Below are 22,280 nucleotides of genomic sequence, written 5' to 3'. Positions count from 1 at the left end.
ACACCTCTGAAAAGTCCTTCTATGTCTAAAGTTGTATGAGAATTCCATGGTTCTGAACATACTCACATCTAAACAGGATGTAAAAGAGAGTCAAATTGAGCCACTGTTTCCACCTCACATTCTATTAAAATCCGTACCTCGTCTCCTCTAACGGGGTTACACGCCCTGCCGTCTAGCATGCCAGCTACCTCACATCAGAAACCCAGTGCTTTCGGGTGAGTTTACCGAATTCACAATGTTTAGCATCATACCTTACACAGAAAGCCAGGTGTGGGCCAGCAGATGTTACTGGAAAGACAAGATTAAAAATCTAATTACTCTTGATGTTAATGTGGAAAATAAAATCAACACTTTCTTGATGGTTTGGATGGAGCTGAGGATTAGCTTCCACCAAGTTAGTCAAGATGAGAACAGTATTGTATTTGATGCATGTTAACATAATTCTGAATACAAAAACACACACAAATAAATATAAGAAAAAAAAGTGTGGTGACACATTCTCACTAAAAAGCACAAGTGGAGTTCCCCGGTGGCCGAGCAGGTTAAGGACCTGGCGCTGTCACGGCTGTGGCTACGGACATCCTATGGTGTTGTTTCGACTCCTGGCCTGGGAATTTCCCCCTGCCCTGAGAGCGGCCAAAAATAAATGAAGTAGAATAAGATAAAATAAAAAGCACAAGTAATGAAAGAAACACCACAAGCCCCTATATCCAAATAGGCCCCCAGGGTAGTCGAAGGGGACAGCCGAACTTCCAGCAACCACAACGGGCAGTCTGGTCAGAGTGAGAAGAGGACAGAGAAACCTGCATGTACCCAAGATACCCTTGGGGGGTGGGGGGAGGCCCTGTCCGCTGCCCCAGATGGCTCTTCCAATCCCTTTCCAGGGAAGCTACACCTCCTAGGATTATCGCAACTGGCACAGGCGATCGCACAACTACACACACCGGTGGCTCCGTCCCTGCGAGAACCCCTGGATTTCACTTCCCTTGGCTGAACAGCTGGGGGAGGCTCACCTAGCAAGCTGACTTCTCTTGTCCGGATGTACAGTACCTCGTTACCGGCGTTTTGAAGGGTCTCTTTCCCACCCACAATCTTTCTCATTCTCCTCCCAACACACATTTCAAACTCTTCCACACTCCCAGCTGCTGGGGCAAAAAAGGGCCCTGGAGTTTCTGGTAGATTTCACTCTGCATTTACAAAACCACGATGGAAACGCCTCACCTGAAAACCACACTTCACCATCCTCAAAGTACCTTAACATTCATTAACTCAATCTTATTCACAATTATCTCAGACGTATCTACCCAGCGGTTATCTCTAAGCTTCCTCTGAGGCACAGAGGAGTGAAGTGCGTGTAACAGAAGAAGACGTCAAAGTTAGACACCGCCGTTCTCAGACCCTCGTGAATCTGAAGCCTCTCTGCGTTATGGATTTACGACCTCGACTGGGGCAAGTGTGAGGATGTGGACATGATAAGCACTGCACTGACATGACCTAGAGACTTGCCCAGTTTTAGTTCCCATTCCTCTTAGGAGGGTCTGCTGGACTGGGAACCTTGTATGGGCTTGGTAAATGCTAACTTCCTTTTTACTAAAATGGTGCTTACTAAACATCTTTCTGAACAACACGAATCAGTTTACCATAGTACTAAAGAGCAGACACACAAAAGCTTAAATACACTTTTGTGATCTACACTATTTTCCAAGTAAAAGTTCCAAGAAATCCCGACTCTACAGAGTACTCTGGCGAGGGGTCATGTGTACCTTAGGCAACTCAGCTCTAAGGCAGGCTTCCAGGTTTCTACAGAACAGATCCCTCCTAACTCGAATAAAGAAAAGTTATGGAGACTTTTCCGAAGAGGAAGAGGAATTCTATCTGATGAAAACTTTCACTGAGGAAAATATTTGGTTTACCGCAACTTGGGTACTGTGATTACAAACAAGAATATGCAAAAGCACTTTCCAAGTCTTGTGAATTACCGTCTTTATTCCTCAGTACAAAACAAACAAGCAAAAACTGAAAAAATCCCATTACCCAACATGCCATTATGTCCTGAGGTTTGGGTCCACCTGTGCTGAGACTGGATAAGGAGTAATATTCAGCCTCCACTGAGGCCACCGGAGAATGTAAGAATTTTGGAAAAATGCAATCCCTCGTCTTCGACAAGTCAGGTCAGCGTGTGGTTCCCTTTCAAGGGAAGCAGGAGCGTAACTAACTGCATCCTGCCCCAGCCAGACCACGCCCAGCGTGTGAGTCCGTTCTAGCAAGAGTACCATAAACTGAAACGGATCAAGAGGGAGTCCAAGCTGATTGGGGCCTTAGAGACTGTCCAATCCCAGAGAGAGCCACAGAATAAAGATTGGAGGGTTAAGATTATCAACAGCTCTATGAAAAGATTTTAGGTGAAACAAGATACAACATTACAGCCAATGGACAGACACTGGAGTAGGGGGGGAGCAGATTTCGACTTAAAATTTTAAAAAAGAGCATTTTTAGCAATTGGAGCCATCGCAAATGGGAGGAAGGCTACAATCTCCCCGACTCTGGAAGAATTCAAGCAAGGGACAGGTGACTATTTACAGAGGATACTCTTAAGGAGAATCCCGAGTTAGGTGGGAGGCTGAATTGGAGGACTTCAGAGGTTTCCTCTAACTCTGAGAGTCTGGGGTCCTGGCTTTTCCCCTTCCAGACATCTCACATTTACTATTAAGGCAAAGTCACCTTTCAAAATTTATTTATTTCTGGCTGTGCCTGTGGCAGGCAAAAGGTCCAGGCCGGGGCCTGAACCCGGGCCACAGCTGCAGCCGGAGTGGCAACAGTGACCACACCAGACCCTTAACCTGCTGAGCCACGAGGGAACCCAAGGCCACCTTTAGGTGGGAGAGAGCATGGGAACGAGCGACTCTGAAGTCTTTGCGAATCAGGAAGATGTTCAGCTCATGTAAGTAGATGCAAGTTCTCCGTAAGTCCAGCTTTCACTTCAAAGTTTAAATGTCTCATTTACAGCAAATACTTCTGCTGGTTGTCCTTCTAGATTCGACAGCCTCGCCTCGTTTAAGTGTCTGCCAGATGTCCAAGTTCTTCTTTTAAGCAAAGCGGGTGCGCCACGAGAATGGCTGGCATTCAGCTGGCAGCTCAGTCACACGCAAATGCCTCACCTCCTCTTTTTTTTTGCCTTCAGTTTCCACAGTCTTTAATAAACAAATGAAAGGAACGTGAAGAAACTTTGGTGGAAAGATCATTCTGCTTGTTGTTTTTTCCCATTTCCAAATTTTATACAATGAACACTTAATTTTTTCGTCATACAACCCAAAAAGAAGCGGAACTGGCATCACTATTGCAATCAATGCCTTTGTATTTCAAATGCTCTCAGAATAACTGCAGTATGTAACACCTTCTTGAGGGCAATTTGGCATTACTCTCAATAGACAAATCCTGATGCTCTTTGACCCAGCAAACCCATTTTGCAGACAGCTAGCTACTAAAATCTCATGCATGTTTCCTAAGATCTATGCTTAACTGACTTTCGTTACAGGGTCGCTTTTAACAGCGAAACTCTAGAAAAGCTCACCCATCCACCCAAAGGTGATTGGTTAACGTCCCTCCGTCAATCCAGTGTGATGACGAAGTACTGTGAGGCTGCTACGAAGAAGAACGAGGTAGATTTACACACGCTGTCATAGGGACGGCTTTACACACAGTATTACGAGGGTGTTCTGAGATCGTCCTGCCCTAATTTTACACAAATGTCCACAGGGGTATGCGGCAAACTGTAGATAAGCTACCTCTGCAGTGGGGGTCAGGGCAAGAGCGCCACCTCCTGGCCTCCCCTCTTCTCGAGACAGCGCTTCCGTTTGCTTGTGTTAAGGGTGGAGAAACAAGGCTGCCCAAGGACGCCCGGCTCAAGCCAGACCCGAACTTCCAGCTTCCCTAAAGTCTCCACGGGTCACGCTCTTTCCACTGCTGCTCTGAAGCCAGTAGATCACAGCTTCTCCCCGAGTAAAGGCAGGAAGATGAAGAACTAGACACACCCAGCGACTGGTCACGCGGAAGGGCACCAGGGCGCCCCTGACTTTGGCGTTTCTCCAACAATCCCTCGTGAGGAGTCTTCACCGCCCCAAAGGACGCCCGTCCGATGTTCTTCTCTCTGCGGCAGCAAAACAGCGCCCGGAATTGGAAACGGACTCGTAAAATGTAAGTCCTGTGTGTGTCTTGACACGACACAGAACACGAACAGTGGAAACGAAGAAAAGAGCGGGAGCCCGTCTGCGTGCCAAGTTTCCCGGCCAGGATCTTGTTTTCCTGGACGGCGGCAGCGGCGGCGGCGGCGGGTCGCTGGCCTGGGCGCGGTCACTGGGAGGACCCGCTCTCCGTCAGCGTGGCTCCTCGGCCCGGTTCAGCCACGTGCCGCCGGCCGGGCTGATGCCAAGGCTCCAACGCCACTGCTCCGCATTCCAGCTCACGGACAGAGCAGGGCTTGCCTCCCGCTGCTCCTCAGGAATGAACACCTTCCGCTCCCCGTGTCCAGCGCCCTCCTTCCCACCTGACTCTTGCTCCTACGGCGGGGACAGGGGACCTCGGCAACGCTAACGACATCTCATGGCTTCCTGGGGACTTTCTAGACTGCTAAATCTGTAGAGTGGGAAAAAGAGAAGGATGATAAAATTATGCATGATAGGACCACAGCCAACTTCAAAAGCCTCATATTAATGCAACTCAAAGGAGCGGCTGACCTTGGTTAGCTGTCTGGGCAACAGCTAAGATGATTCAGGAACCATTTCAGCAAGCGGAGGGCCACGCATTCTCAGAAGATGGTCTGTTGACATATCTGGTCAAGTCGAGGCCACCTCAAGAGGTGGCAGCACGAAAGCAACACTGTGATGGCGAGTCTGCTTGTCGGCCTACAGCCAAGGGAGCACGCTGGCCTCCGCTGGCCTGAGACTACGCCTCGGAAGCTTGCAGTCAAAGCCCTGCCTTGGGTCTCGTCACCGCCACAGGCGTCTGTGTTTCTTTGCGCTAAGAGTTTGCCACGTTTCTCTTACCTTCTTAACATCCATGAATGTTCCTGCTTTGTCTGTCTCCTTGTCAGTCACTACTGAGATTCAGAAATTCTCACTTGTAACTGCAACATTTCCTCAAAAAATCAATCCTCAAGGGCATTAAGGAGAACAATGCAAGACGCAGAGTTTACATCACTGGTTTCCAATATGACTTTCTTAAGACCCAGCTACACTTATTTAAAATAGGGATTCTGCAAGTCAATATATATTGATGCTGGCACAGAGGAGGTGTTAGCAAAAGCTTGCCAAGGAAAACTACGTGGGTCTAACAATTCCCAAGAAGACAGCAAGTGTGGTCAAATTTAGGAACTGCCAGAGTCGTATCTCACTATTTCCACTCCTTGTGTCACATATAACGAAACAACAGTTTGCAGTTATTTCCTGATATGTGCCAGAAAGTTGCCTCCCTTCTCAGGCGTCTGTGGTTGGTAAAGGCAGGAGGGAGGACTGGGCAGAGCCAAAGCGCAGCTTAAGGCGGCGGGAAAAGAGGCCTGGGACAGGGGTTTTCCGTCCCTGAGGCAGATGCAGTAAGAACCTGCGAGGGAACCCCGCTCATAATGCGGTGTCGCTCATTCCATTTCCTCATGTTCCCATTTCTACTGATGCGCCATCAGCACCCAACCAAGAGGAAACAGTCAGGGGAGCGCGGGTTCACCGCACAGACCGCATCTCACCAACACACTTTCCTGACTCAGAGCGCTGAAGTGTCTCCGTGTGCAGTTCCCTTTTCTTGGGGTGTCTGGACATCTAACTTCAGACCTCACTCAAGGACAGGGGGCATCCACTCTGTCCTTCAGGGTTCCGAGCATCTGCAGACCCATTTTCTCATTTTACTCACTCTGTCAACCCCCAAAGTAGGTATTTCTCTATAACCCGCCACCGATCACGGCTAATATGGGGCTGCTCTACTGCACATCTTTATCCATAACTGCTGGGTGGATGCATGAAGGCCAGAGTTTCTAGATGTGACCAGAGTACAAGGCCAAAGCTGGAATAATCACGGAAATGGCGCGCGTGTGCATGTGTGTGCATGTGTGCGTGTGTGTGCGCTCGCGTGTGTGCACGTGTGTGCATGTGTGTGCGTGCGCACAGGGAAGGAGGAAACACTGTACCAAGGATCACCTCGTTCCACCTTTCACTCGAGGCACACCTTGTTCAAAGCCATGAAACTATTTCGTGACACAGTTGGGCCTAGATTTCAGTGCAGTTCTCTGAGATTACACTACACTGCTTCTTTGCTATTTCATATCAGGATCTGGAAGCCAAAATCCAGGGTCTCAAAAGGAGCTCTGCAAAGAGCCCAGAGGAGAATGGGGAGAGGACAGGGGAGTCACGTGAAGGCATCGCGGCTCGAAGGGGTGGCCCTGACAGCTGGCCCTACAAAACCATCTCCACGGCCTCTCCCTCCAGACTCAGGTATCAACAGAACCAAGTCGCCTAAGTCTCTGAACTTTGATTTTTCTCCTAAATGAAACAGATCTGAAAATACCTATTCTAGAGTCACCAGGAAGATGTAAAGAAATAACGTGTGTAAAAGAACATCCAATGGAATTTTCCTACTTACTGGGAGCAAGAAACAACTGCAAGTTACTTGAATGTTTTTAACATGTGCGCACCAATGACCAGTAGGTAGGAAGGAAGGAGGAGCTGGTGTGATTACAAGAAGCGGCTCACACAGGGAACACCTGGTTCGTGACATGAACCGAGTGAGATCACGTTTCCTCCGGTCTGCGTCGCTTGCGTCTTAGCCAGGACACTGAGAAAGCCCCAGCTCTGGCAGCACCGCCAGCTGCCTCGCGGACTCTGCCGAGGGCAGGAGTCGGTGGGGGGGCTCCTGGATGAGGCGACCTGGTTGCTGGAAGGACGACTGAGGGACGACAACTGAGCTCGGCCCACCTCGTCATCCCCGAAGAAGCTCAGGTCTCCAGAGACACAGTGAAGAGGAGGAGAGGCGCCGGCAACCCCCCGGAAGCATCGGCCGCAGGGCGCGCCGTCGTTCCCACCAGCATGTTGTGCAGTCAGAAGAAAGACACATGCCCCCCCCATTTCTGGACACAAGGACTCTCAGCTGCTCTGGCTTCTGAGAACTGCCGGATGGCTCTAGGTCAAAGCCCCCGTCAAAACGACGGAGTTCCCTCGGCGAGAAAGTAAGAAGATCCACCTGCTAACTGAACACAGCCTGGAGCACCAAGGCACGTCCTGTCGGAACTTCCAGTAAACGAAAACGACTCTACTACCACTTCCAAGGCACTTTTCTTGCTGCTTCCACAGAGACAGCATCTCAGAGTCAGCAGCGGAGGGCAAAAGATTTCCCACGGGGACCCCAGGGTCTGGTTTCCTGAAGCACACAGAGGAGCAGCCCTCTCCCGAGGCAGAGTCTCTCTCCTCTCCCCAGTTGCCCCATCTCCGGTTCTCTCCTCGCTGCGCCACCAACCTAATCCGAGCGACCCTCAGCTTTTCCTTGCCCACAGTCATGGCACAGCCCATTCGCCATAGAGCAGCCCCAGCGAGGCTGGCAATACTAGCCTGACTGACACACGACTCACGCACCGTAAAACCCGCCCTTTCAAAGCGCCAGTTCAGTGCTCTGAGCAGGTTCACAGACTTGTGCCAACACCCTCTCCATCTGACCTTAGACGTACTCATCACCCTCTCAGAAGGCACCCCACGCCCATTAGCAGTCACTTCCCTTTTCCCTCCACCAACCCCCTAGAAGCCACTAACCCACGTGTCTCCACGTTTTTGCCTATTCTGGGCATTCTGTATAAATGCAGCCATAGAATGGGTGGTCTTCTGTGACGGGCTTTTTTCACTTAGCACATTCTGTTTTTAAGCTACATTGAATGCTGTAGCACATGTCAACACCTCGTCTTGTTTCAGTGCTAAATACTTCACATGGATACAACACATCTTACGTGCATTTTCACCGGAGGAACACCAGGGCTATTCCTACCTTCTGGCTCTTGGGAACAATGCTACCGTGAGTGGTCATGCTCCACCAGTGGGCGGACATACGGTTTCTGCTCTCTTGGGTGTCCACCCAAAAGTGGACTCGCTGGGCCAGAGGTAACTCCATGTTTGACATTGGAGCAATTTCCAAACGGTTTCCAAAGTTGCTGCAGCGTTTTTCAATCTCGCCAGCGTGTACGAGAGTTCCAATTTCTCGGCACTCTCGCCAACACTTGCTCTTGTCTTCTGTGGTTGTAACCAGACCCACAGGCGTAAAGCGGCATCTCGCTGGGGGTTTGAGTTACACTTCCCCAGTGACGAGTTAGTGAGCATCTTTTCAAGAGCTTTACAGCCTTTTATTTTCTTTAGAAAAATATACAAAACTTTTGACATCTTTTAAACTAGGTTATATACCTTTTTAATCATTGAGTTATCTTCTCAGACATAAGTGTAAGTGACTTTTTAAAAAGTGAGTCAGATTTTGTTACTCCTCTATATACAGAAGCCTCTAATGATTCCCCACTGTGTCTAGAATAAAATCTAAATTCTCACTCTGGCTTACAAGGTCCTACAGGATGTTGCCACTTTCCCCTCACACAGTGCATTGTGGTCGGAGCAGTCTTCTTTCTGCCTTGACACATAATAAGCTCAGTCATGTCCCAGCACCACTGTATGTATGTCCCATCTGTCTGCTTGGAATTCTCTTTCCTTGGATGGCTTCTCCTTGTCATAGAATTCAAACATCACTTTTTCAGACAATTTTTCCTAAAAAGAAATTCTATCTAAAGTAGCTCCCCCTCTGCAAAGAGGAATGAGGGAACTTTTGAGGATGACGGTATTATCTTTTTTTTTGTTTGTTTTTTTAGGGCCGCACCTGCAGCATATGGAGGTTCCCAGGCTAGGGGTCTAATTGGAGCTGCAGCCACCGGCCTACGCCACAGCCACAGCAACACCAGATCCGAGCCGTGTCTGCAACCTACAGCACAGCTCTCGGCAATGCTGGGTCCTTAACCCACAAAGCGAGGCCAGGGATCGAACCTACAACCTCATGGTTCCTACTTGGATTCGTTTCTGCTGTGCCACGACGGGAACTCCTTTTTTTTGGATGGTGTTATCTTTATTACAGCAATGGTTTCATGGATGTACATTTATGTCAAAACTTTTCAAACTGTACACTTCATTTTTTTTTCCCTAGGCTCACACACCTGCAACATATGGAGGTTCTCAGGCTAGGGGGTCAAACTGGAGTTGCAGCTGCCAGCCTACCAGCCACAGCAATGCAGGATCTGAGCCACGTCTGCAACCCATACCACGGCTCTCGGAAACGCCAGATCCTCACCCCACCGAACGAGGCCAGGGATCAAACCTGCATCCTCATGGACACTGGCTGGGTTTGTTACTGTTGAGCCACAACAGGAACTTCCAAACTGTGTACTTTAAATACGTGCCATTGACTTCACTTCAACTACGTTCAATAAAGCTGTTAAACAAATAATTCCTTCACAATCACACCTTTACCGTCACTACTGTCACACTATTTCCTTCGAAGAAATTATCTATCTGAAATCATCTTGCTTATTTCTTGATTTGAATGTTTATCACTTATCTCATCCCTCAGAATGGAGGTGCCGTGAGGGCACCTGATAGGTATTTTTCATCTCTGTAACTGCCACATCCTCAGCTTGGCTCACGATTAGATGCGGGATAAATATGTGGCTCAGTGAATGAAGGGCTGACAGAGGTTTAGAAAAGGAATCTGCAGAATACAGGGAGAGCGACTTTCTACTCCCGCAGATGCACAGTATTTTAGACTTAAGGGAACGAGAGTCTCATCATCTACTTTCTGTCTTAAGAGCGGCCTCAGACGCCATCCCGGATGCCCTCCCCACCAGGGGCACTAGAAATACCGTCGACTGTTCGACGGCTCTGCGGTGCCACCGAGCACTTCACACCCCTTCCCACTGGCCGTGGCTGGCTCAACTATAACAGCATTAGAATGACAACAGAGCATATCGTACAGTAATCATAATAAAATACTGCATGATGCCTATTATAACAGCAGCAGCAGTGTAAGAAGACCATTGGTTTCGCATTTGGTATTTGCCAGATGCTCCATGAGCATTTCGCCCACGGAATCTCATTTATTCCTCATTTATTACAGGAATTTTGAAGCTTAGAAGGGTGATCCAGCTGCCCAAAGCCACACAGCCAGTAAAAGGCAGAGCTGGACCTCAAGCCTAAGTCTTACTTCAAAGCCCCTGCTTTTTCTATTATGCTACGTACTTGCTAAGCATGTTTATACGAGGCAATGTTATTCCAGCTTCTCCGCGATCAAGCCGCCCGAGACCCGAGGAAGATGTGAGCCTCGAGAAGGCCCCCTCGACATGTGAAACGGGCCGGGAACAGGAGGGAGAGAGATGGGAAGCTCGCTGCCCGAGCAGAAACCGGGATATTTAGAGCGAGGAATTCCTACTTTATCTCAAACGCCACGTCTAGCTTTGTGTGACTTTCGATGTCACCGTCCTCTGACCCCTTTTGAGTAGACCCTAGTTCTTACCTAAGTTGCTGGCCCTTGCCCCTCCTCTGCCTGCGAGTGAGGTGGACTGATGAAGGTGTGCCGACCGTGAGGGTCTAGAGAGTCCCCCAACCAACCTGGGTCCCAGCTTCCAGGGCTCATCGATGGGCATTTACCTTTAGTGCCGGGCGGCTGCAGGGTGTCTCCCGTCAAGGAACACCAGCCCACAGGGAAGATGTCCCGGGAGTCGAAGCGGCACCAGTAGTCAAAGGCCCCTCGCCACCCATCAAAAGTGACAAGCACCTCCGAGCCCCGCACTTCCCCAATCGTGGCTGGGCAAATGAAATGCGGGTTCTTCCTGTCCACAGCTTCTAGCTTCATTCCCATTTTGAAGAAGTTGTGAGAAGGCGATGGTGGTTCCTAGGTGAGAAACATAAACACACAGACCTAGACGCAAAGAAAGAGGCCATGTATGTCCAAGGACTGCTACCTCCTTCGGATGATGAAAAAATGATTGCTGCATACGATTTACAGTGGGGCTTACGTCTTTCTTTTCAATGAATTTCAAAGAACAGCAAGGTATCACTTTGTTAATCCCAACCTACTGACATTTTTGCTTCAGATGCTTTAAAGAAAGAAAAGGTACACATGAAGCTAAATCCCCCTCTGGGTCCCTCCCCACGCATGTTTTGCATTTTACTACACAGGTACGCTATCATCTGCATACTTTAAAATTTCGCGTAAACAGTATTATACTGAACATAGCATTCGACAGCTTGCTTTTTTTGTTCAACGTTATGTTTGTGAAACACATCCTCGTTGATAAAATAGCTCCCGTTCATTTTAACTGCTAACAGGAAGATGCGGCAATTTTTTCATGCTCTTCTGGCAGATATTTAAGGTTGTTTTGAACTGCTGCTCTTTCGAGAGCTTTAGCAGCCACGCCTGCACTTGTTCCTTTGTCCCCATACGTGTGGGGACGTCTTTAGGATGGATACCTAGGAGGAGAACTGCTGGGTCACAGGACAAATACACACATCTTCCGCTTTATTAAAACAAACATTGCTCATTGCCCTCCAAAGTGGCGGTACACTGCACACTCTCTGCAGTAGTCCAGCTAGTTCTTGGGTGCTGACCTGCAATGCATAATGAGGCGTAAAATTTCTAGAAGAGTACCGTCCACTCTCTTCTGTCTCCCTGGTCGTACTGTCTGATCCTGGACCAGCAACACAGTCTGGTTAAATGGATATCTGACAGAAAAAGTCCCCCAACTTTGTTATTCTTCAATAGCATTTTGATTTTTCTTTACCTTTGATCTTTCATATGAATTTTAGAATCATAAGTTCTACAGAAAAGTCCTATTTGTATTTTGACTGGAATCCCAATGAATTTATAATCTGGGAAGAAATAACCTTCGTGTGTGTGACACTAAGCCTTCTTCTGTCTTTATACTGATAGTATTTTCCATTCAAGTATCCTTTAATGTAGATTTCTTCTTCAGTATCAATGTAAAATTTTCCTTTGTAAATATCTCATGCTTTTTACTAACTTTTTTCTAGGGACCTTATAATGTTATTGCTATCTTAAAGATTATCTTTTAAAATTTTATTTTCAAACCACTTGTTGCTGTTTAATTTTTAAAATTTGATCAACTGGGAGTTCCCGTTGTGGCTCAGTGGTAAAGAACCCAACTAGTATTCATGAAGATGTGGGTTCAATCCTTGGCCTCACTCAGTGGGTTAGAGGACCTGGCATTGCCATGAGCTGTGGTGTAGGTGACAGACGTAGCTCTGATTGGGCACTGCTGTGATCAGCTGGTGTAGCGCCGGCAGCTGCAGCCCAGATTGGACCCCTAGCCTGGGTATTTCCATATGCTGCACCTGTATCCCTAAACAAACAAACAAACAAACAAAAAACCCAACAACAAACAAACAAAGAATTCCCATCATGGCTCAGTGGAAACAAATCTGACTAGTATCCACGAGGACGCAGGTTTGATTCTTGGCCTTGCTCAGTGGGTTAAGGATCCGGTGTTGAAGTGAGCTGTGGTGTAGGTCGCAGATGCGGCTTGGATCTGGCGTTGCTGTGGCTGTGGTCTAGGCCAGTGGCTACAGCTCCGATTCCACCCCTAGCTTGGGAACCTCCATATGCAGTGGGTGTGGCCCTGAAACAATAAATAAAATTAAAAAAACAACACAAAAAACTACTCCTGAGTTAACAGGTGTTTGACAATTAAGTTCCACGCCGTTATTTGGCCATTTACCACTTTTGTTACTAGATCTGGTTTATACAGTTATAGGCAATGATTAATTTTATATGTAATATGTTAACTAATCTTTCCTCAGCACTACTTTCTGCATCTCATTCTCACTTTCTGAGGTCAATTATCTTCTTCCTGAGACATACTCTTCAATTGCTCTTTCAGAGGACGTATGAGTATCTATTTGTATTAGTTTCTTTGAAAATGTTTTGATTTTGCATTCATGCTGTAGTAACTGTATAACTAGATATAAAATTCTAGGTGGACAGCTATTTTTTCCTAGTTCTTGGAAGAGATTTTTCTATTATTTTTGGCTTATCAAGAAATGTGCTGTTAGCCTAACTGTATCCCTTTGAAGGTTCAGTCTGCATGGCTGGGAAAGCCTCAGATACAAAGGGCAACTTCGTATCCATTTTATGAAGCCCAATGTACTATATGCCATTTTAGGTAAGGAGCTGGCCCTTGTGGATTTTGGTATGTTCAGGAAGTCCTAGAGCCAGTCTCCTCGCATGAGTCTCTTCTATGTGGTCACGTGCCCAGACCTTTCCTTTTTCTTTTTTGGCTGCACCCCTGGCACATGGAAGTTCCTGGGCCAGGGACTGAACGTGAGCTGCAGCTGTGACCTACAGCACAGCTGGAGCAATACCAGATCCTGCAGCTCACCATGTCAGGCCAGGGACTGAACCCCTACTTCTGTAGTGACCCGAGCTGATGCAGTCAGATTCTTAATCCCCTGGGCGGTGGCAGGAAGGCCATCTCAGACCTTTCCTTTTGACTTTAGGTATATACCGTGATGTTTTAAGGTGTCTATTTGTATTTATTACACACTCTGAAAACTTCTGTCATTATCTTTTCATATATCGACTCTTTTATTATTTCTAATTAATCTTTCTGCATTTCATGGTTGGCATATACTGGACCTTCTAATATTATTCTCTTTGTCTTCTCAATATGTTCCATTTCTTTATCTCTCTGTGGTTCATCGTGGGGAAATTCCTCCCATACGTCTTTCAGTTAATTCTTCTCTATCTACAGGTCTAAGCTGCTTATACAACTACCTAATAATTTAAAAAGTTAATGGTTCATAAGTTTCATTTCTAGATATGCAATTTGTTTAATTTGTCTTTAAAAAAAGAGGTTTGTACTTTTCTCATTTTAAAACTCCTCTTTTCATTCTTTAATCATTTTCTTTCTTCATTTTTTTAAAGAATCTTTTTAGGGCCACACCCACGACATACTGAGGTTCCCAGGGTAGGGGTCGAATTGGAGATGCAGGTCCCGGCCAACACCACAGCCACTGCAATGCAAGAGCTGAGCCATCTCTGCGACCTACACCACAGCTCACGGCAACGCCAGATCCTTAACCCACTGAGCGAGGCCAGGGATCAAACCTGCATCCTCATGGATGCCAGTCAGATTCGTTTCCCCTGAGCCACGATGGGAGCACCTCTTTAATCATTTTCAAATACTTAACTTACAATATCTATCTGATACTTCTATTATCTAAAAGCCCTTGAGGTTATAATCTTACACTGATTGTGTCCGCTGATGTCTCATGATGCTGGATGTGTTTTGCGAGTTTTGAGGGCTCTGCAACTGTGAATTGAACTGAACACATCTTCAGCGGTGCCTCACTTTTGACACTCCCATGCCATCTGGCATGAAAACCACAAAGCCCTCCTGAGAGGCTTTGGGTTGCTTCTGCCAGGCACTCAGAAATATCTCCATATAATTTTGAAGTTCCAAGACAAACACAAGCAGTATATTTAACCCTGGACTTTCATGAGAAAAGACTGGGTTTTTTTTTTTTTTTTTTGGTTTTTGTCTTTTGAGGGCAGCACCTGCGGCATATGGAGGTTCCCAGGCCAGGGGTCCAATCGGAGCTGCAGCTGCCAGCCTACGCCACAGCCACAGCCACGCCAGATCTGAGCTGCATCTGCGACCTACCCCACAGCTCATGGCAACGCCAGATCCTTAACCCACTGAGGGAGGCCAGGGATCCAACCCACGAGCTCATGGTTCCTGGTCGGACTGGTTTTGGCTGCTCCACGGCGGGAACTCCAGACCGTTTCATCAGAAGAGGCGAATCAGTCCCCACCCGCCCACGGCCCAGGCAGAGGCTCTTCCTCCTTTAACACCACGGCTTTTTCACTAGCGGGTAAACACATGAGGGATCCAGTTTTTATGTGGTAGCCCCAAGCCCACTTTTCTGCCTTGCACGGGCCAAGGCCTCATCGTCTATCATACTGATGTGTTAAAAGACAAGGTCCCAGGAGTTCCCGTCATGGCTCAGCCGATAATGCACCCGACTAGTATCCATGAGGACGCAGCTTCAACCCTTGGCCTTATTCAGTGGGTTAAGGATCCGGCGTTGCTGGATCTGGTGTTGTGTGGCTGTGGCAGCTACAGCTCTGATTCAACCCCTTACCCGGGAACCTCCACATGCCCATTTGCCATGGGTATGGCCCTAAAAAAAAAAAGAAAAAGACAAGGAAGCAAGACTGGCAAAGCCCCTTCAGGCCCCTGCAGGCTCAGCACACCTGACCCTCTGGTTTTCCCTCTTCATTCTGGCCTTGGAGAGTTTTCTTCCTTTCTGGTAAGGTCAACAAAGCGTTTAGGGGGTATCTGTTGGCCACCCACGCCCGCCTCCTCACCATGCTGAGGTATCCGCAGTGGAAGGGTTTCAAGCTGCCCAGTACACGGTATCCCGGGAACCTGGCACTTGCAGGGTTAGACGGAGATGGCAGCAAAGTCAACCCTGATTCAGCGCCCCTTCTGGTAACTCTAAGCTCGTGAAAGATCAACTGGAAGCAGACTGACTGTCTCATCCCGTGAGACACCAGGAAGAATGAACACAGAGTCTGGGCCTCTGACCCACCACTCACTAGTCATGTGAGCTTGAGCAAGTTCCTTATTCAAAAGTATTTGTTTCCTTAACTACTAAATGGCAATAATAATTCTTGCTTCGTAAAGTTAATTGTGAGTATTAAATGAGACACTGTATATAAACTCCAAACATACAGTAGGCACGCCTTCCTTTCTGTTCAGAAAATGAACTTTATGCAATTCTATGGTCCATAATAAGATCAGCTTATTTAGATTTAAATTATATTTTATATGTTTTACTAATAAGATTTTTTAAAACTTCTTAACAATCCTGTGAGGTGGACAGAATTTCACTTTATAGATGAGGTCAAAACGTTATTGGCAGAGCTGGGACCACAAAACCAGAAATAATATTTCTCTGGGGGATAACTGCTGCTTCATAAGGCATTAAAAGAAAAAGAAAGAAAGAAAAAGAAAAAAAGAAATCCCTCTGCTGAACTAGTTTCTGAAACGGCGTCCTCAGGCCATAAATACAATGTACACATCGGAGATCCAGTAACACAAAGAATGTAAGCATCTGACTTTAAGGAGTTTGCAGCTGGTGACATCTGAGGGACTCCGTACCTTGTGGAAAATCCTGATGGGAGCCATCTCTGCTCCATTGAGCGTCTTCAAAAGGAACATGGGCCAAGAGGAGGCATTCAGCCGAAATCCTGCAGCAAACATAACGGGTAACAGATAAAAAATATGTCTCAAAGGGAAACACTACACCAAACTTTCCCTTTGGAATCCAGCTACTCCTGCCACAACCTACGCTGTGACAGTTATAGAATCACAGCCTGTTAGGAAAGGACTTCAAGGTTAAGGAGAAGAAACGCCTCACTAGACAGGTGAGGAAACGCGGCACATGAGAGGGAACGTAACCTGCCCAAGGTAACGTGGCAAAGTAAGTAGCGGAGCAAAGTCCCAACCGCGTTTGCTGACGCCAGGACAGGTGTTGCCGAACATCCATCATCACGCCCACGAAGCTGCCCTGAAAAGTCCAAGACCACAGATGTGGGGAAGGAACGGTAAGTACTTGGAAACGATCTAGATGGTAGCGTGTGAAAGGGGATTTAAGGATCTCTTAAGAAACCAGCTGTCTGGTAAGTCCAAGACACGAGTAAATCTTTTTGGTTCATATCAATACAACACTCTCTCGCTTTTGTTCTTTCTCTCTCTCTCTCTCTCACACACACACACACACACACACACACACACACACACGAGCACAAAACACTTTTGATATTCATTGTTACCCAAACAACAAAGGGTCAGGCCTTAATGCGGACGGCAGGGAGCACCGTATCCAAAACACTCATTTCGCAAGAGGGCAAAAAGCAGCCTAGGGAGCTTAGTCGTGTCATTCCAGTTACGAGTCGGTAAGCACCCCCCATTTAATTGACAAATTGTGAAAAAGAAGATCATTACCATGGGTAAGTCTTCCGATGAGGGCTCCAAGTGCTCCCTTCAATTTGGTTTCAACTCTACATCCTGAAATCCCCAAATCGAGGGCTTTCCCTCAACCGTCCCATTCCCTACAAAGAACAGATGGGCTGAACCAAAGCTGCGGCGAGCTTGAAAGAGCAACGACAGCATCTGATGTTACTGAGTACTGGGCTGTGTGGAGACACTGTGCCTGGCGTTTTCTCCTGTCTAATTTAATCCTCAAGACAACCCAGGGAAGTAGAAACTACCTTTGCTTTATAGATAAAAATAGAGGTATAAAGAAAACTGCTTAAGATTTCAAAGTGAGCAAATGACAAAACCCAGGCAATCTGGCCACTGAGCCCACACTCATAACCGCTATGCCCAGCGATCACTGTGCGAGTGAAAAATGCCAAAAGGAAGAGGCAGCTTTTGGGATTAACGATTCGTTAACAACTGTAACCGAATTAAAGGGCAGGAGATGACGAGAGAGAAAAGGGCGGAAATAGGGAAAGGGGTTCTACCCCGCATGATTGAAACTTTTCCTCCCAAAGCTGGTGAGGCTGCCCTTTCCCAAGGCCGGGCGACGTCCGGGGAGAGCGCATGCGTGTAACAGGTGGCGACGCCCCTCCTCGCCCGCCACCACTTCCTGTCTCGCTCGCCCAGCTTTTCTTCCTTTTGCAAAACAACGGCAGAACAAAACCAAAAACCTAACTCCGTGAGATCTTGTGGTCGCGCCGATCACTGGGCTCTACCTACCTGGCCATGGGACGGAAAACAACGTCAGAGAGGAGCCCCGGCATCCCCAGACCAGACGCATGCACACGTGTGTCCCGAACCGGGTCAACTGTTTTCTCGCGTGCGTGTTGCAGCCTTTCTTCTTCTGGGGTCGTGGTTGTAAGGAAGTTTGTAGATGTGGCACTGCTACATGGAGAACACAGCTGAGAACAGAGCCAAGGCAGAACAGGAGATGGAGACAGAGGGTTTAAAACCCTGTGTCCAAACACACTCGACAGCAGGTCTCAGACCTTTTGGTTCTGAGCGTCCTAACTCCCGCCTCTGCCTCTTTCCTTCCTTTAACCTGGCCTGGGTTGCGGTTTTGCATTCACGGCCAAAAGAGTCTTGTTGGGTGCTTCTCTTATCTGATGATGGCAATGACGATGATGACGACAAATTTCCCCAGAAATTCAGGTCTGGTTTGTGTGGGGGAAGGGCTGGAGCAAAGCCAAGCCGGAGCAGACCTGCCATGCGTGAGTTACTACACCTGTGAATACGGCAAAGCAAGACACAGCCGTTCTAGAGAAATGCTCTCCACACCTTCACGAAAGACGCGTCGGGAGGAACCACCGCGCACTTAGAAAATTCGGATTCACGCCCTTAGTTCCTTCCCAACAACTAGAGAATATGCCTCCCCATGTGATTCCCAGGTCAGTTTTTTAGGAGTGGCTTACTGAGAGGCTTCGATCTCATCTGGTACTTGAGCTAAAAAAAAAAAAAAAAAAAGTTCTGGAACCAGGGACTGAATCCGAGCCACAGCCGTGACCTACACCACAGCTGTGGCAATGCTGGGTCCTTTAACCCATGTGCTGGGCTGGGGACTGCACCCGCACCCCTGTAGCAACCCAAGCCACTGCAGTCAGGTTCTTAACCCACCGCACCAGTCCTCAAGTCTTTATGTTTTTAACGAGACTTAGGAGGTCTAGAACTTGCTTCTTCTCATAATTCACCTCTTCTCACTCCCCCGACCTTCATTCACTGGTCTGTTTCCTCAGCACACTGAGCACTGTCCCTGTGCCTCAAACACCACTCACTTTCCTCGAATCATTAATAGTTAGTTCTTTGCTGAAATATCACCTCCTCAGAGTCGCCTAGATCCTGCTCCTTTCTTATTATCCTTGACTTCTTATCACTGCCTAAATTTTCTTTCTTGTTTCCGTGTATGTGTATGTCTTTCCAACTAGAACATAAGTAACATGAAAGTTTTACTGAACAAAGAAAAAAGTCTCCACTTATCAAATGGGTGCCAGGAACTGATAAATGCTTTACCATGTTCTCCCATTTAAACCTCACCAAAAACATGCGGCAGGGTTTACTAATGATCTGGCAAGTGAGGCTACTGAATTTCAAGGTTAAAAGTCAAGGTAAGCAATTTACCACTTGCCACACAATTAAACTAGTAAGTGGCTGGGCTAATAGCAGAAAGCCAGGTCTCTAATTTTCAATCCAGGCATGCTGCAGGCGTTCTGTGCTTACCGAGGATTTCTTGAAGAAGCAATTACAAAGAACTTCTAGATGCTCCTAAGACTGTGGGACTACCGAGTAAGCCAGGATTCGGATGTTTAAACCAACAGTGACTTGAGCCTGCCTGGACTTCAGTGTACCTCAGCAGGTGTAGAAGCTAAGCATAGCTCATGCCCCCTGGTGGCAGGTATCAGAACAGCACGCATGCCAGGAACCACACGGATGGGTCCTCCTCCCCACCCTGCCATCGTCCCACGTAATTCCAAGCTTTATGAAGTTATCAGGCTCTACGGCTGTCGAGACGGTTCCCAGATCATTCTCTCCTCCAAGAAGAGCTTCACATGCATATCCACATACAAACACATGCACAGAACAGGCCACTGACTCACTGCACAACCCGAAACAACTCCACTTTTACCATTTCTCTGTTTGTCTGAGAAAGACACTGAACTGAGGCAGTGCTTTCAAACTGAGGCTGGATGAGCTATCTAAATTCTTCCCAAGAGTAAGAGAAAGGAGAAGTGGAACTGGAAGAGAGGTGCTGAACAAACTGTCTTGCCTGAGTCAGAAGCGGATGTTCAGCCAGGCTGTCTCTCGGAAGGACTATTAGGATTCCTTCTGGTTCTGCCAGGATGATGTCACCACTTCCCTGCTCCACTCTCACACACACTCGAACACAAGTTAATTCAGACTTTTTTATCTGGGAGTGGGGGTTGTGACTAGTCGTGAGATAGCTTAGGTATGGATGGGTCTGGCATTAATATCAAGGGCCTTGCTGCAGAGAAGAGAGCCCTCAGAGAGTATTTTTAAAATTTATAAAATGAGTATTTAGGACACCATGGTTAAAGTTACTTCTTTTCTAAAATTTTGTGTCCCTCCCCCCACAAATTTCTATAAACAGAGTCCAAATCTCTACAACTACAAAACATACCCCCCTTTTTTTTTCGAATATGTAAGTTCCCAGGCTAAGGGTTTAATTGGGTCTGCAGCTGCCAGCCTACCCCACAGCCACCGCAACACTGGATCCTTAACCCACTGAGCGAGGCCAGGGATAGAACCTGCGTCCTCATGGACACTAGTCAGGTTCTTAACCTGCTGAGCCACAATGGGAACTTCAAGATATAGATCCTTTTAAATTCTCCTTCCTCTGACAGGTCCTGGAGGCTGTTTAGCATTTGAGAAGACAGGCCAGTGCCAGGAACAAAAAACATTCAAGTCAGTGTCCCCCACAGACACCAGAGCATGTGACCAAGTCTGCTGAGCAGGCGGTTTATATTGGGATCCTGACACACTTGACTAGGGGCCTCCCCAGAGGCTGGCTCTGTTCTAGACTGGGGTTGGGGAGTATTAAAGACTACATCAGTCCTACCCCCAGAAATACAGATTTAAATGAGCTGCAGTAAGGCCTAGGCACGGAAATTTTCGAGAGCTCCCTAAGTGATTCCAGCTGGCTGGCTGTCTGAGAATGAGTGATCCAGACTCAGCCCTGTTCAGAGGAAAGAATCTGAGCACAGGACGGATGGATCAGGAAAACAAAGGGGTTTGAGGAAAGGCTGCTATCACCCGAGAATCATTCTACCTTTTCGCCTTTTCTCTCTGGAGGACCCTGCAAGGGAGTCACCAACGTTCCTATGTGAACAGGACACACACACACAAATCATAAAAGATTTTAATGGAGAAGAATGCTCTTTAGAGCCATGCTTCCCAAACACAGACCAACTGTGTTAGAGTCTCGGCAAAGCTGTTTGACCATGCAGAGTCCCAAGCCCCATTACCTAGAGATTCTGATTCGGCAACTCTGGGGAGAGGTCCAGAGGCGGCCTGGGGGACATGAACACACACACACATACACATGTATAATTATATACATTAGTTAAAACTTTTTATTTTGAGAAATTTTGAACCTTGAGAAAAGTAGCAAAAACAGTACATGAGCAAACTAGGTACCCTTCACCTAGATTCAGCAACTAATTGCACTTCACCACAGTTGCTTTCCATCTGTCTGCACGTACTTTTTCCTCTAAACTACGGGAAAGTTCAGGCCATCATAAAACGTCCTGTCAGGACGCTTGTCCTCAGAGCAAGACGTCTCCTTTAATACTGCAGTATTATTTGACCCAAGAAATTTAATTACAAATATTCTCAACTGTCCCCAAATCTTTACAGCTGTTTAATTTGTAAAATATATCAAGAATCACATATTGCACTTGGTTTTCATGTTTCTTTAGTCTCCTTTAATCTTTTTTTTTTTTTTGGCCACGTTGTGGCACGTGCACGTGCCGAGACCAGGGATCAAACCTGCACCCCTGCAGTGACCTGAGCTGCTTCAGTTACAGCCCCCAATCTTGAACATGATGTATGCCACAAGGGAATCCGCAGTCTCTTTTAAGCTTGAATAATCCTGTTGCCTTTTGTCTTTCATGAAATTGCTGTTTCTGAAGAGTCTGGGCTGTTTTATGGAATGTCCCACAAACACCACACAAATGATACTGAGTACTTTTATTACTTCAAGAGGTGCGTCACGTCAGTTTGTCTAACTACTGACAAACTGACGATACTACATTTTAAGTAGCGACTCACAGATTTATACACTGTAACTTCCCCTTATAATGAACAGACAGTCAGTGGGGAGAAACTCTGAGCCGATGTGAATATCCTACTGTCCGATAAGCTTTTGAAAAACATGTTTTTAGCATATTCCTTATCATTGCCGGAATCCATTACAATGGTGGTTGCAAAATGGTAATTTTCAATCATTCTTTATATTTATTAGCTGATATTCTATAAAAAAGAACTTTCTCGGCAACTTAAATTGTTTTTCTTTGTGTTTCACTAGGGACCCATGGACGCTATTACTGTTTTCTTTTTTTTTTTTTTTGAGAGTCATATTTTTCCAATGTTGGCCAGTCAGAGCCCATCTAGGCTCGTTCCTGCATCCCTCTGCTAGGTCCCCATCATTCTC

The 22,280-nt window shown here is 47.0% G+C and overlaps 1 protein-coding gene and 1 long non-coding RNA gene across 25 annotated transcripts in view; both read right to left on the bottom strand.

Annotated features, from left to right (window-relative positions):
* The window catches only part of SCMH1 (sex comb on midleg homolog 1 (Drosophila)), a 189,595-nt gene that overhangs the window by 77,071 nt on the left and 90,244 nt on the right, over window positions 1-22,280 (bottom strand). For 15 of the 24 annotated variants that reach the window (XR_002345255.1, XM_021096943.1, XM_021096949.1 and 12 more), the window contains 4 exons: window positions 21,094-21,139; window positions 17,837-18,018; window positions 16,235-16,323; window positions 10,701-10,944 (listed from right to left, as the gene is read on the bottom strand). The exons of 2 other annotated variants lie outside the window; for them this stretch is intronic. Coding sequence is in view for 21 of the 22 variants with exons in the window: in XM_021096943.1 (XP_020952602.1) it covers window positions 10,701-10,944; window positions 16,235-16,323; window positions 17,837-18,018; window positions 21,094-21,139 (561 nt within the window). In the remaining variant the exon portion in view is untranslated. The remainder of the gene's footprint in view (window positions 1-10,700; window positions 10,945-16,234; window positions 16,324-17,836; window positions 18,019-21,093; window positions 21,140-22,280) is intronic. 7 more of the 24 variants (XM_021096950.1, XM_021096959.1, XM_021096965.1 and 4 more) reach the window with 2 other exon arrangements.
* LOC110261253 lies at window positions 1,967-8,938 on the bottom strand. Its single transcript, XR_002345271.1, has 2 exons — window positions 4,734-8,938; window positions 1,967-4,632 (listed from the first exon to the last, which is right to left on the bottom strand). It is a non-coding gene; the product is annotated as an uncharacterized LOC110261253 (long non-coding RNA).

Source organism: Sus scrofa, chromosome 6 (assembly GCF_000003025.6).
Source record: "Sus scrofa isolate TJ Tabasco breed Duroc chromosome 6, Sscrofa11.1, whole genome shotgun sequence".
Lineage (NCBI taxonomy): Eukaryota > Metazoa > Chordata > Mammalia > Artiodactyla > Suidae > Sus > Sus scrofa.
Note: the sequence above shows the minus strand (reverse complement) of the source record. Positions and strands in the feature narration are given on the sequence as shown.